The sequence below is a fragment of the Heptranchias perlo genome, chromosome 22 (genome assembly GCF_035084215.1).
Source record: "Heptranchias perlo isolate sHepPer1 chromosome 22, sHepPer1.hap1, whole genome shotgun sequence".
NCBI classification, from domain to species: domain Eukaryota; kingdom Metazoa; phylum Chordata; class Chondrichthyes; order Hexanchiformes; family Hexanchidae; genus Heptranchias; species Heptranchias perlo.
The window spans coordinates 8,136,728-8,150,424 of NC_090346.1; the positions used below are offsets into that span (position 1 = coordinate 8,136,728).

The 13,697-nt window shown below is 42.5% G+C and overlaps 1 protein-coding gene across 1 annotated transcript in view; it reads left to right on the forward strand.

Moving 5' to 3' along the window:
* radil (Ras association and DIL domains) overlaps nucleotides 1-13,697 on the forward strand; it is an 82,401-nt gene that overhangs the window by 32,987 nt on the left and 35,717 nt on the right. The window contains exon 6 of the mRNA XM_068002892.1: nucleotides 10,271-10,383. Coding sequence (XP_067858993.1) covers nucleotides 10,271-10,383 — 113 coding nt within the window. The remainder of the gene's footprint in view (nucleotides 1-10,270; nucleotides 10,384-13,697) is intronic.

The window sequence follows — 13,697 nt, forward strand, 5'->3', positions numbered from 1 at the left end:
AGATCAGGAATAAGTATGGGAGTCAGATGGTAAAATTTGTGTCCTATCATACCTTAGCCAGTTTATTGATCTGAATATGCAATACTTTCCAAGTTATATACTTAGATTGTCCATTATTTTTCTTATCTATACCTTATCTCTGATCTCTAGAATTCATGACAGCCTTTAATACAGCTGAACAATAGGACTACTTAGGTACCTTGTGACAGGCCTACCATTTAAAATGGCTTTTTATAGCAAACCTTTAAAATGATTGTTATTTCCTAACCTCTGCTCAAATAATTGTCTTATTTCTACACTAGTAATTGAGTAATTGTGGCCTTTTGTCCTCCTTGTTGTAATGATTGTGTTTTTATTTCATTGATTATATAATTATTGTCTCTAATTCAGTAGATTTAAACTGTACACAATGATCTGTAAAATCAATTAAGAATGAAGTTGGAAAATTAGTCCACACTGGAAGATATACTGTAGCATTTTATTTGAACTCTTGTTTATAAGGAGCATTGCAAAAAGACTAGGGATGGAATTGTCCCATCATTAATAATGTTTTAGTGCATTAAGTGCTAATTCTAAAATTGTTATTTTGACATTGCAATTACTTATCCCATTTTTACTGCCAAGTCACATTTTGGACTGTTAATTACAGGCATCACACCTTACTGTCAAGCAGTAAATCACCAGTTAAAGTAATAAATAAGGGTTGGAATGGATTAAAATAAGTCTGCTTATGATTTTGCAACATGTTTTGAACATGAAATGCATGTAATTAAAGAACATTTGAAGTTGGGTTTAAATGCCTTCCCTCAATGAAAGATGCTTAATCATAAATCTGCTCTGTCTATCTTTAAATATTTAAAAGTGTTGTAATTTATGGCACAATTGAAATTCATCATCATTAGCTATAATGCAATCCTAGAGAGGGTCTAGGATTTGTAAGCAATGTATGATTTTACCAAAGTGGCCATTAGATTATGAACTGAACCTGAAGGAATTATGTGAATATTACATAATTGCACCGAATCCAGCAACTGTGACTAATTATTTGATATTAAGCAAGTAACCTTGTATGTGAAAACATTAAAGAAATGAGGACTCGGGATAAAGACACAGCACTTTGCTAGAAAGAAAAAATTCCAGGAGATTGCCTTATAACACAGGAGCATAGGAATGTACAGGAGGCCATTTCATTCCATCGAGTCAACTCCAGAGTTCAAAAACAAAATAAACAGAGAGAGACCATTTATTTCAACCTCTGCAATATTGCCTGCCACCACCGCTACCTCAGCCGCTCCGCTGTGAAATACTTGTACATGCCTTTGTCACCTCTAAACCTCCCATCTACGACCTTCATCCTCCATAAAGTCCAACTTGTTCCAAAAATCTGCTGCCTGTAACATGTTCTGCACTAAGTCTCGCTTGCCCATAACCCCAGACTTCACTGACCTATATTGGCACCCTGTCCCAGATGCATTAAATTTAAAATCCTCATCCTCATCTACAAATTCCTCCATGGCTTCACCCCACATCATCTCTGCAATCTCCTCCTGCTTTATGGCCCCTCCCCCATGCTCCATTGCCCTGACTCTGTTCTAGTGTGCATACCCCCTCCCTTTGCCCTACAGTTGGTAGCAGAGCATTCAGCCACTCGCACCACCTTGGCCCTTCCCTCTGGAACGCCTTCCCTAAACCCCTCCACCTCACTCTCAAACTATTTAAAAACTTTCTCAAAACCCATCTTTTCGGCCAAGCTTTCGATCACCCATCCTAATCTCTTTCCTCCTGACTCAGTGTCTGGTTCTTTTACTTAATTAAGTTTGTGAAGCACCTTTGTGCCTTTAATGTTAAAAGAAAGCCCTTTGTAAATTTGTTGTCATCAATGTCATTCTCCTCCCCAAATCAGAAAGAGTTAGATTTAGTTAATGGGTGGCAGTTTACCCATTCTTTCTAAACTAAGTGCAATTTATAGAGCAGGTCCCCTCTCTCCCAATGTATTAAATTTGGAGTCCTCACCTTCAAATCCCCCCATGACTTTGCTCTACGCTATCTCTGGAAGCTCCAGTAGCCTTGTATTATCTCCCTCACCTGTTGATCCTGTTAACTCTGGTGTTTTGCACACCTGCCGCCCTTCCTTCATTCCACCATTGATGGCAAACATTTCAGTTGCCTAGGCCCTACTCTCTGGAGCTCTCTCTTAAACCCCTGTGCCTCTGCACTTCTCTTTTTCCTTTAAAAACCTTTTTAAAACTCATCTTTTCTTCGAAGCTTTGGGTCACCCTTCCTCTCTCATGGCTCATGCCATTTCCCATATTGTTGAGCATCTTGGGGCATTTTTTAATACTAAAGGCACAATATAAATGTAATTTTTTTAAATTTCAAATATGCAATTTGTGAGAATACAATTTCATTAATGACAATGAAGTAGCAGCCAGTCACAATACACCTGGAATAATGATGCTTCAGTTCTGTGCAGCTACTGTGCTGCATACCCACTGTAACTGTCAAAAAGTTTGATAAGCCAACTGTGGGCATGTAACTTTTGGAGAAATATGCAAACGCAAGCAACAAAAAAGGTGATTTACTGAGACCCTGGAAACACTAGTAAGCAGATAGGGTTAGGTGATGTAAGGTGGGAGGGGGCCCCTGTGGAGCATAAACACTGGCACAGACCAGTTGGGCCAAATGGCCTGTTTCTGTGCTGCAAATTCTATGTAATTCTATGTTTGAAGTGGTGCAGGATGTTATCAGCTTTCTCGTCATCCCTCCACCTCAGTCCCCATACAGATTTACTTTTTTGCCCATGATTTGCCATCCATTAGAGTCAATGGACAGAACATTGGTGGCAAAGCACCCATGATTTTACAAGGAAAACTTTTGAGCTCTGTAGGAGTATAGGAAAAAGCCATGAACTGATCCCCAGTCTCAGAGAGTTGAAATTAGGAAAGACTGAAGAATCTTGTGGGCTTCAACCTTAAAAGAAAGTGGCTGACAAGAGAGCTTGTTAATGAGGTATATAAAATAGTAAAAAGTATAGAAAAGTTAAATCTGGAACACAACCTCAAAATAAACCTTGACAGTAGGATAAATTGGTTCAAATTGGGAAAAGGCAAATTTAAGACTGATGTCAGGAGGTTCTTCAGTAGAGTGTACAACACATGGAATGGACTTTCACATATTGTTGTGGAGTCATTTAAGAAACAGTTGGATGCTGTGGTGGGAGACTAAGGCCCCGATTTTTACAGGGAGGTGAGGAGGGAGTGGGGGAGGGGTTGTAGCAGCCAGGAAACCTGGAAATGTAGGTTTCGCCAGAGGTCCTGCCGAATTTAACGGCAGGACCTCATTTAAATTTTTTGACTCCGTTTCCCGGCCGGCGGCCAGCCAGATTCAGAGTCTGGTTGGCTGTTGGGCGGGAAGGCAAGCAGTAGCAGGCCGCAGCCGGGGAGCGGAGAGAATGGAGGGAGAGATTGTGGGTCAGGGTACATCGTAGAGGGCCGGGGAGGACATCGGGGCCGTGAGTAGATTGGGTGGGGTGGGGGCAGAGAGGAGATCGCGGGGTGGGGGGTGGTCAGCAGATTGCCGGGAGGGAAGCAGGTTTTCTTGAGGGGCTGTGGGGAAGGCACTCCTGCTCCTCCTGGCCCACAAGCAGTGCTGGAAAAGCACTTACCTGCTGGATCCGGCTAATCTTGCCTCCCTTCAGCTGTCGGGTTTCCCAAGCCCTGGGAAACCCAGCTCGTAGTCATTAAACTTAAAACTGTCCTAAAATTCAAAGCACGCAGCCATTTTAAAATATTTAAACAACGAGCCCGCCTCCGGAGAGCAGGTTAGTCACCTGCCCCCCAACCTACCTCCGATAAAACCGGGAGTGCGCCCATTGGGGTCGGGTTTACCGCTTTTGAATTTTTAATCCCCCCCCCCACTTAAGTTTTTCTGGTTAGATGGATTACTACAACAAAAATTACTTTCCTCATGTGTATTTATCTTGACTATGGAACAATTTTTTGCACCAACTGAAGAACGGAACTTTAAATTGAAAATACTCTTTCCTAGGGTTTGATTGACATATTCTATAATGGCCTACAAAAATGAACTGATTATTAAAATCTGTAACCTTTGGAAATAGGGGCTTTCCAGCATTACATGAGTGTGATTTATAGTCATTAATCTTAAAAAAAAAAGTCATCGCACATTGTTTTATTTGAAAAAATGATCAGAAATGTGCAGATTTTTTCCATAAAGGCTTTGTGAAAGTGGAAATATAAGCAGGGTGAAATGATCTTTCCTGAACTACTTTTCCCATTTCCTGCTGGATAAAGTGGAAAATTTAAGGTCTGTTAATTGTGTCATTTGACAAAACAAAGATGCTTTAAATGCATGTACGGTCATCGATGTACAGTCCTTTCACAGCCTAACAACAGTATGGTGCTCAAATCAGAGCCAGAGGTTAAGAGAACATAATTGACTATATTCAAGATGATAAGTTGGTGCATTTTTATTTCAGCAATGACTGATGTTTTCAATTCCTGCTAGTACATGTTCAGCATCTATTCATTGTTGGGAGGGTAATCAGGACTATTAGCCATGTCCTTGGCTGACAATACGAACACAGCAACCCTGATAATCTTTGCAACACATATTGGTGTGTTTTAAGTTCTAATTTCAAAACCGCACTTTAGCCACAGAATACTCCTTCTTCATCTGCAAGAAAATACCAGAAAAAAACCCTAATGAATTTCTTAGTGGGCAATATTTCTCTTTTAATATAAAGAAATGGAGAATCACTGTTTTCCTCTGTAATTAATAACACGTTCACTAAATCACAGGAATGGGGGGCTCTGAAACTTGTTTCATTGACAAGCCATTAATTATGGAGAAAACCAAATATTCCCCAGTTTTTCATTAAAGAGGATTTCACTCAGACTTCAAACTGATAGGGCAAGCAATTGGACTTGTGCCTGAAATGGACACTGTGCCTCATCTTGCATTTAAATGGCAGACACTGATCGGGCATCCTGCTGCAGCTCGCCGGTTTACATCGAGTCTACAGCACAGAAACCGACCATTCAGCCCAACTGGTCTGTGCCGGCGTTTATGCTCCACACAAGCCTCCTCCCTCCCTACTTCATATAACCCTGTCAGCATACCCTTCTAGTCCTTTCTCCCTGGTCTGGTTATCTAGCTTCCCCTTAAATCCATCTATGCTATTTGCCTCAACTACTCCCTGCGGTAGTGCGTTCCACATTCTTGCCACCGTTTGGGTAAAGAAGTTTCTCCTGAATTCCCTATTGGATATATCTGACCTCTAGTTTTGGACTCCCCAACAAGTGGAAACAATTTCTCTATGTCTACCATATCAAAACCTTTCATTATCTTAAAGGCCTCTATCACGTCATCCCTCAGCCTTCTACGAGCGCATGCCATTAGCTGCCCACAGTAGCACTCTGAACCAGAAGCACTCCTGCTCCTCCTGGCTCCACATCCTGATCTAAGAGCTAAAATCAGATGTTCTTGAGATATGTTGCATTAGGTGAATAGCCTTGCTGATAACAACTTCATTTTAACTGGATACGTAATGTATTGTCAATAATCCTTTTCCACTTTTGCTAATGGATTATTATACAGTGTGCCCATGTTTCCTCTTTCCTGTTCCAATATGGACTACCTTAGTTATTCATATTAAAATCCATTTGCCAACTCATCGGCTTGCCCTGCTTAGATCCCTCTCTAACATCAATCTCTCCTATAGTAGTTACACAGCTTTGTACCATTGGCAAGTTTTGTACTGTTATTAGAAAAAGTATTCTTCCTCTATATTGTGTATAAATTGTATAAACATCAGAGAACAGACATCTGTGGAACTGCACTAGTCCCTGTCTCCTCCAAATGAACTCCTCCTCCTCCATTCATCAGCTCCTTCTGCTGTCTATTGCCAAACCAGTTTTCAATCCAGCTAACTACCTTGCTGTTAATGTTGTGAGCTTTAATCATTTCTAAAAGCCTCATAGGCATACTATCAAATGGTTATGGAACGACCAAGTAAATTATATCCTCTGGTGAGCCATCTCCCACTAAAGAAAAAAAAATCACTTGCACTTATATAAGTGCCTTTCACATCTTTAGGACGTTCCAAAGCGCTTCATAGCCAGTGAGCTAGTTTAATTACCTCCACACAGAATTTCTTTAGTTTCTTGAGGCATGAACTATAACTTCCAGAATTATGCAGACTAGTCCTTGCAGCCTTTGTGCTCTTTAGTTAACACTGGAAGCTTTGCTCCAAACAAAGGGGGACAGAAAGTTTAGCTCAATGTCTTTAAATTACATTCAACTTTATGACCTGAAATTGGTAGGGAGCTGAGAATCATAATTCTCATGAGCATATATTGAAGTTATTTCTCTGAAGTTTCAGGTATTATAATATTTCTGTTTATAACTCTTGACTTCTAGAATTTGCAAGATTCAAAATCTCTTAAAGGTAGCCAGTAACTGTTAATTGCTAAAAATAACAGTCTGCTATCTGAACAGAGTCTGAACTGAGATCAGACATCGCATACGTAAAACACAGATGCAGGTCCCATCCCTATGTTTACAAACTGATGAGTTACACTAAAACATTGAGTAAAGGTTGGGCACTACTAAATCTCGCATCCTCCAATCTGCATGCCACACCTCACCAATCTGCTGATCTGAGTTTGTACCAGGCCTGCTAAAGTGTGTGCACCAAGGTTTTCTGCTGATGCACTAGAGACCTTGGTGCAAGAGGTGGACAGAAGGAGAGACATTCTAGATCTGCGTTGGGGGTGGGGGGGAGCAAGAGGCCCTCTGGACATATACTCAAAAGGCAGTGGGAGGCAGTAGGGGACAAAGTCAATGCCAGGCGCAGAGCATCATGAACATGGATACAGTACAGGAAGAAATTCAATGCTTTGACATGGGTGAGCAAGGTGAGTGAGGTCAACTGTCATCTCCTATCAACTGCATCACTAGCCGCATCCACTGCTCCACACACTATACCCCCATCACCCACATACCAACAAACTCTTTCCATCAGTACTCAACTCTTCCAATCAAATGTTTCCTATCAACCTTATACATTACCACTGTTGCAAGCCGCCCACCCACAACTCACAGGCCACACACACTTGCAGCTATTCAACCATGACAGGCACATCACCCAGACACACGTCCCGCTTTCTTGCAGGAGAAGGTGGCGCATAAGAGGAGGCAGCAAGTGGCAGTGGCATTTAACCCCTGGAGCCTGTTCCGCCATTCAATGAGATCATGGCGGACCTGTGACCTTACTCCATATACCCACCTTAGCCCCAGATACCTTAATACCCTTGGTGCACAGAAATCTATCAATCTCAGATTTAGAATTCACAATTGAGCTAGCATCTGCTGCCATTTGAAGAAGAGCATTCCAAACTTCTCCCACCCTTTGTGTGTAGAAGCATTTCCTAACTTCACTCCTGCACGTCCTGGCTCTAAACGTAAGGCTATGTCCCTGCATTCCTAGTATTCAAGTATAGGAGACCTCCAAAAACAGTTACAAATGCATCAGCAGCCAGAAACAATAACCTGTAAATCCTGCCTGGTCCCTTTAAATAGCTCTGGTGTGTGGGCGGAAGGTTGGGGCGGGGGGGGTCCTCCAGGCACTCTAAGACTTGTTCAGATGGTCGTGGTTAAGACTGTGCATTGAGTTGAGCGTTAAGTCTGAAAATGGTGCCTATCACTTTAAATCAGCATTGCATGCTGATTATATCCATTTTCCCCTAACTTTACATGCTGCTGGCGTTCGGTATGCGCTAATACCTATACCAAGCTGGCATCTGGCGCACGTCATGCTGGAAACATACGTGTGCAGCCAAGCCGCCATCTTGGCACCTTGGGAGGCCGCGTAGCGCTGAAACAACAGGCGCTACATGGCCCAATTTGTTTATGTTAATGTCAATAGAAGGACTATCAACTCCCCCCTCCCCACCACCACCCTATTCTTCCCAGTGTTGTAATTCAGGCTAAGCATTTCAGCGTTTAGTGGAACCGACCCATTTATATTTGTATGCACATCATTACAGACGTTAGGTGCTATATATGTTGTAGTAAGCACATATATTTAGATGGCAGCACCAGAGGCAGTGCTGTAATACAAACTAGGTGGCATACATGCCTTTGGAGACACAGAACCTTGCACAGTGGTTTCACATACTGTCATCAGAGAAAAGTGCCGATGGCAAGAAACATAAAAGGACTGCCATTAACAATGCTGCTATTTTATTCTGGCAATGGCAGGGTGAGCTTCCAAATAAGTACTTTAGAAATGTAGTCACTGTTGTAATGTAGGAAACGTGGCAGCCAGTACTGTACTGGAGGGTCAGCCTAGATTTTGTGTTTGAGTCCCAGGCCTTCTGCCTCAGAAGTGAGAGTGCTTCTCACTAAGTCACAGCTGACACACAGCTAAAAGCCCATTACTTAAATGTAAACACTGGAAAATTCACCTTGCAGCTCCGATCAGGACGAGAAAATGTACCCTATCGATCCAATAGTTTAAGGAGTTTCATATTTTTCCAATACTAAATCTATACAACAATCCTATGCCCCTCCATTATCTTTCAGCAATTTGGAGAGTACAGTAGTTATATTAGAGATAATAGTTTGCTTATCAGATCCAATTAACATTATGCACTCTAGTTTAATTACAAAATAGACCTTCTCATGACTCAAAACCTGTGAATCCTAACTTTTCAAAATGTAGAAGAAAAGTGCAGATGGCAAGAAACATAAAAGGACTGCCATTAACAGTGTTGGATGCAGGAGCCGCTATTTTATTCTGGCAATGGCAGGGTGAGCTTCCAATGAAATACTTTTGAAGTGTAGTCACTGTTGTAATAGTTAAGCTCACTGTCTAGAAATAGAAAAGCAGTGTTCTGATATTGAAAATTTTAATATCACTGAGTACAGGACTTAGTGCAGTATCACACAACATTTTACACACGTCAGTGTGAAGAAAAGTCTCTTTTCGTACATGGGGTGGCCAATGGAAAATTAAAAATAAAAATAAGAAAGGCATGCTTAACTCAAATGGTGAATCAGAAGTCCAACAATCTCTCATGTCTTTGATTGAGTGTAGAAACTAGGGATTCATATTTGAAAATGTATAAAATTTGTTTCAGGCAAATGGAAATGTAATAAGTTATTAAAAGACTGGTCTGTTTTGACATTTGTCTGGACACTGGTATCCAATTTGTGTAAACTTTTGGCAGCTCACAAAATCACTTAAGCAGCTCAGTTTTTCATAAGGTAACATTCCACCTGTTTAACATGGGTTTCACTCTTGTGGTTTTTTTTATTCCTTCATGCTATGAGGGCGTCGCTGGCAAGGCCAGCATTTATTGCCCATCCCTAATTGCCCTTGAGAAGGTGGTGGTGAGCCGTCTTCTTGAACCGCTGCAGTCCGTGTGGTGAAGGTTCTCCCACAATGCTATTAGGTAGGGAGTTCTAGGATTTTGACCCAGCAATGATGAAGGAACGGCGATATATTTCCAAGTCGGGATGGTGTGTGACTTGGAGGGGAATGTGCAGGTGTTGTTGTTCCCATGTGCCTGCAGCCCTTGTCCTTCTAGGTGGTAGAGGTCGCGGGTTTGGGAGGTGCTTTCGAAGAAGCCTTGGCGAGTTGGTGCAGTGCATCCTGTGGATGGTACACATTGCAGCCACAGTGTGCTGGTGGTGAAGGGAGTGAATGTTTAGGGTGGTGGATGGGGTGCCAATCAAGCGGGCTGCTTTGTCCTGGATGGTGTTGAGCTTCTTGAGTGTTGTTGGAGCTGCACTCATCCAGGCAAGTGGAGAGTATTCAATCACACTCCTGACTTGTGCCATGTAGATGGTGGAAAACCTTTGGGGAGTCAGGAGGTAAGTCATTCGCCGCAGAATACCCAGCCTCTGACCTGCTCTTGTAGCCACAGTATTTATGTGGCTTGTCCAGTTAAGTTTCTGGTTAATGGTGACCTCCAGGATGTTGATGGAGGGGGATTCAGCGATGGTAATGCCGTTGAATGTCAAGGGGAGGTGGTTAGACTCTCTTTTGTTGGAGATGGTCATTGCCTGGCACTTGTCTGGCAAGAATGTTACTTGCCACTTATCAGCCCAAGCTGATTCCCATGATTTCAGGTGGGCAGAGAAGGGCATATTTTATTTTATCTTCTAAATGAAATCAAAGTCAAAGGAGTATATGCTTTAAAATTTCTACTGAATTTTAACCAAAACTTTTTCCCTGTTTTAGGTTCCAAAGAATCATTGCTTTCATCCACGATTTCAGTCAATGAAGAAGTCATGACTATTCTGGAAGAGGTGATCATGCATACATTCCAGCAATGTGTGTATTACATCACAAAGGTTTGTTTCGATTACAGTTACACCATCTGCCAAAGGATAATAGATACTGCAGTCAAAATATGCATTGATTCATTCTTTTAAGATGAAATGGATGAAATTATAAGGATAAGTACAGATCTGGATGATAGTCGCTATGCTCCCAGGACCCTGGAAATATCATCCTTGGAATGCAACTAGTTGGAGTTGTATGATGAAGATTGTAACGTTTGATTGATACTTTAGAGTTTCCGTTTACTCAAAGGTGAAATTTCACCACAGTTTTATTTTCGCAGCCATTTTAGCTGTGGTTTTGTTTCCCTCGAGTTTGGAAAATTTAGGGAGATTGTAGACAGTACAGATTATATATCAGTTGTTGAAAGGGCAGGCTCAATGGGCAAAATGGCACTCTCTTTATGTTATATGTTATAGTGACTTTTATATGTTCTTATCCATGGAGTAATCAAGAACAATGATGTGTAGCAAAAGTGGAACAAAGGAACTAATTTAAAAGTAAACTAGCTATACAGTGGTGCGCAAAAGAAGATTATGGGGATTGGAACAACAGAGTTGATCCAAACAGCAGTTTTCATAATGATTTGTGCCCTTGTTGTGCGATGACGTTCACACCAAATTTATACTCTGCATCAAAATTGTATACAGAACAGCTGAATTTCATCATATTTCAGGCAGACCTACCCAACCAGGTGGCTGCACGATGATGTAGCCTGTGACGGTAAATACAGTTAATCTGTGTGCGGCCAGATTACTCTGTCTTTGCACGCTTATGGTAGCGACCCTTCTGTTTTGAATTGTTTTACCTGTTAGGAAGCAAGCACTCAAGTCATTTTAGTCATTGAAAAGCGGACAAGCTTTCATGTTTTCAAAGGGTTTAAAAAAATGAAAGTGCTTTCCATGTTTTGGGAGTTGTGTCTTCTGCACATGAGAACATAAGAAATTGGAGCAGGAGTAGGCCATACGGACCCTCGAGCCTGCTCCGCCATTCAATAAGGTCATGGCTGATCTTCGACCTCAACTCCACTTTCCTGCCCTATCCCCATATCCCTTGATTCCCTTAGTGTCCAAATATCCATCAATCTCAGTCTTGAATATACTCAGCAACTGAGCATCCACAGCCCACCGGGGCGGAGATTTCCAAAGATTCACAACCCTCTGAGTGAAGAAATTTTTCCTCATCTTGGTCCTAAATGGCCAACCCCTTTTCTTGAGACTATGACCTCTAGTTCTAGACTCTCCAGCCAGGGGAAACAACCTCTCAGCACCTACCCTGTCGAGCCCTCTAAGAATTTTATACGTTTCAATGAGATCACCTATCATTCTTCTAAACTCCAGAGAATATAGGCCCATTCCTCTCAATCTCTCCTCATAGGACAACCTGCTCATCCCAGGAATCAATCTAGTGAACCTTTGTTGCACCCCCTCGAAGGCAAGTATATCCTTCCTTAGGTAAGGAGACCAAAACTGTACGCAGTACTCCAGGTGTGGTCTCACCAGAGCCCTATATATTTACAGCAAAACTGCCTTATTCTTATACTCCTTGCAATAAAGACTAACATACCATTTGCCTTCCTAGTTGCTTGCTGTACCTGCATGTTAACTTTCTGTGATTCATGTACAAGGACACCCAAATCCCTCTGACTGCCAACATTTCTTAGTGCCTCACCTTTTAAAAAATATTCTACTTTTCTATTCTTCCTACCAAAGTGGATAATTTCACATTTCCCCATGTTATACTCCATCTGCCACCTTCTCACCCACTCCCGTAACCTGTCAATTTCCCTTTGCAGCCTCTTTGTGTCCTCCTTACTGCTTATTTTACCACTTAGCTTTGTATCATCAGCAAACTTGGATACTTTACACTCAGTCCCCTCATCTAAGGCATTGATATATATTCTTACAGCACCAGGTTATAGTCCAACTGTTTTATTTGAAAATCACAAGCTTTCGGAGGCTTTCTCCTTCGTCAGGTGAGCGAGTGTGGGATTCCATGGAAGGTTACCGCATTTATAGTCAGAGAACAATACCTGGTGATTACAGATAATCTTTCCAACTGCCCGTTGTCAAGGCAATCAAAGTGTTCAGACAGAGTGATGTTACCTACAGGACCACCGAATACACAAACGGCCAGAACAAAAGACAGACAGAGAGAGAGAGAGAAACATCCGAAAGGAAGAGAAAGACAGAGAATGACCCGTTGTGTTAAAAACAGATAACTTTTTTTCACTGGTGGGGTTACGTGTAGCGTGACATGAACCCAAGATCCCGGTTGAGGCCGTCCTCATGGGTGCGGAACTTGGCTATCAATTTCTGCTCGACGATTTTGCGTTGTCGTGTGTCTCGAAGGCCGCCTTGGAGAACGCTTACCCGAAGATCGGTGGCTGAATGTCCTTGACTGCTGAAGTGTTCCCCGACTGGGAGGGAACCCTTCTGTCTGGTGATTGTTGCGCGGTGTCCGTTCATCCGTTGTCGCAGTGTCTGCATGGTCTCGCCAATGTACCATGCTCCAGGGCATCCTTTCCTGCAACGTATGAGGTAGACAACGTTGGCCGAGTCACAGGAGTATGAACCATGTACCTGGTGGGTGGTGTCCTCTCGTGTGATGGTGGTATCTGTGTCGATGATCTGGCATGTCTTGCAGAGGTTACCGTGGCAGGGTTGTGTGGTGTCGTGGACGCTGTTCTCCTGAAAGCTGGGTAATTTGCTGCGAACGATGGTCTGTTTGAGGTTGGGTGGCTGTTTGAAGGCGAGTAGTGCAGGCGTGGGGATGGCCTTAGCGTGGTGTTCGTCGTCATCGATGACATGTTGAAGGCTGCGGAGAACATGGCGTAGTTTCTCCCCTCCGGGGAAGTACTGGACGACGAAGGGTACTCTGTTGGTTGCGTCCCGTGTTGGTCTCCTGAGGAGGTCTATGCGATTTTTCGCTGTGGCCTCACCTGACGAAGGAGAAAGCCTCTAAAAGCTTGTGATTTTCAAATAAAACAGTTGGACTATAACCTGGTGTTGTAAGATTCCTTACATTTGTCAACCCCAGTCCATCACCGGCATCTCCACATCATTGATAAATATTGTAAACAGCTGAGGCCTAAGCACAGATTCTTGCGACACCCCACTAGTTACAACCTGCCAACCCGAAAATGACCTGTTTATTCCTAGTCTCTGTTTTCTGTCCGTTAATCAATCCTCAATCCAAGCTAATATATTACACCCAATCCCAATAGCCCTAAGTCTTGTGTAACAACCTCTTGTGTGGCACCTTATCAAATGCCTTTTGAAAATCCAAATATACTGCATCCACTGGTTTCCCCTTATCTACCCTG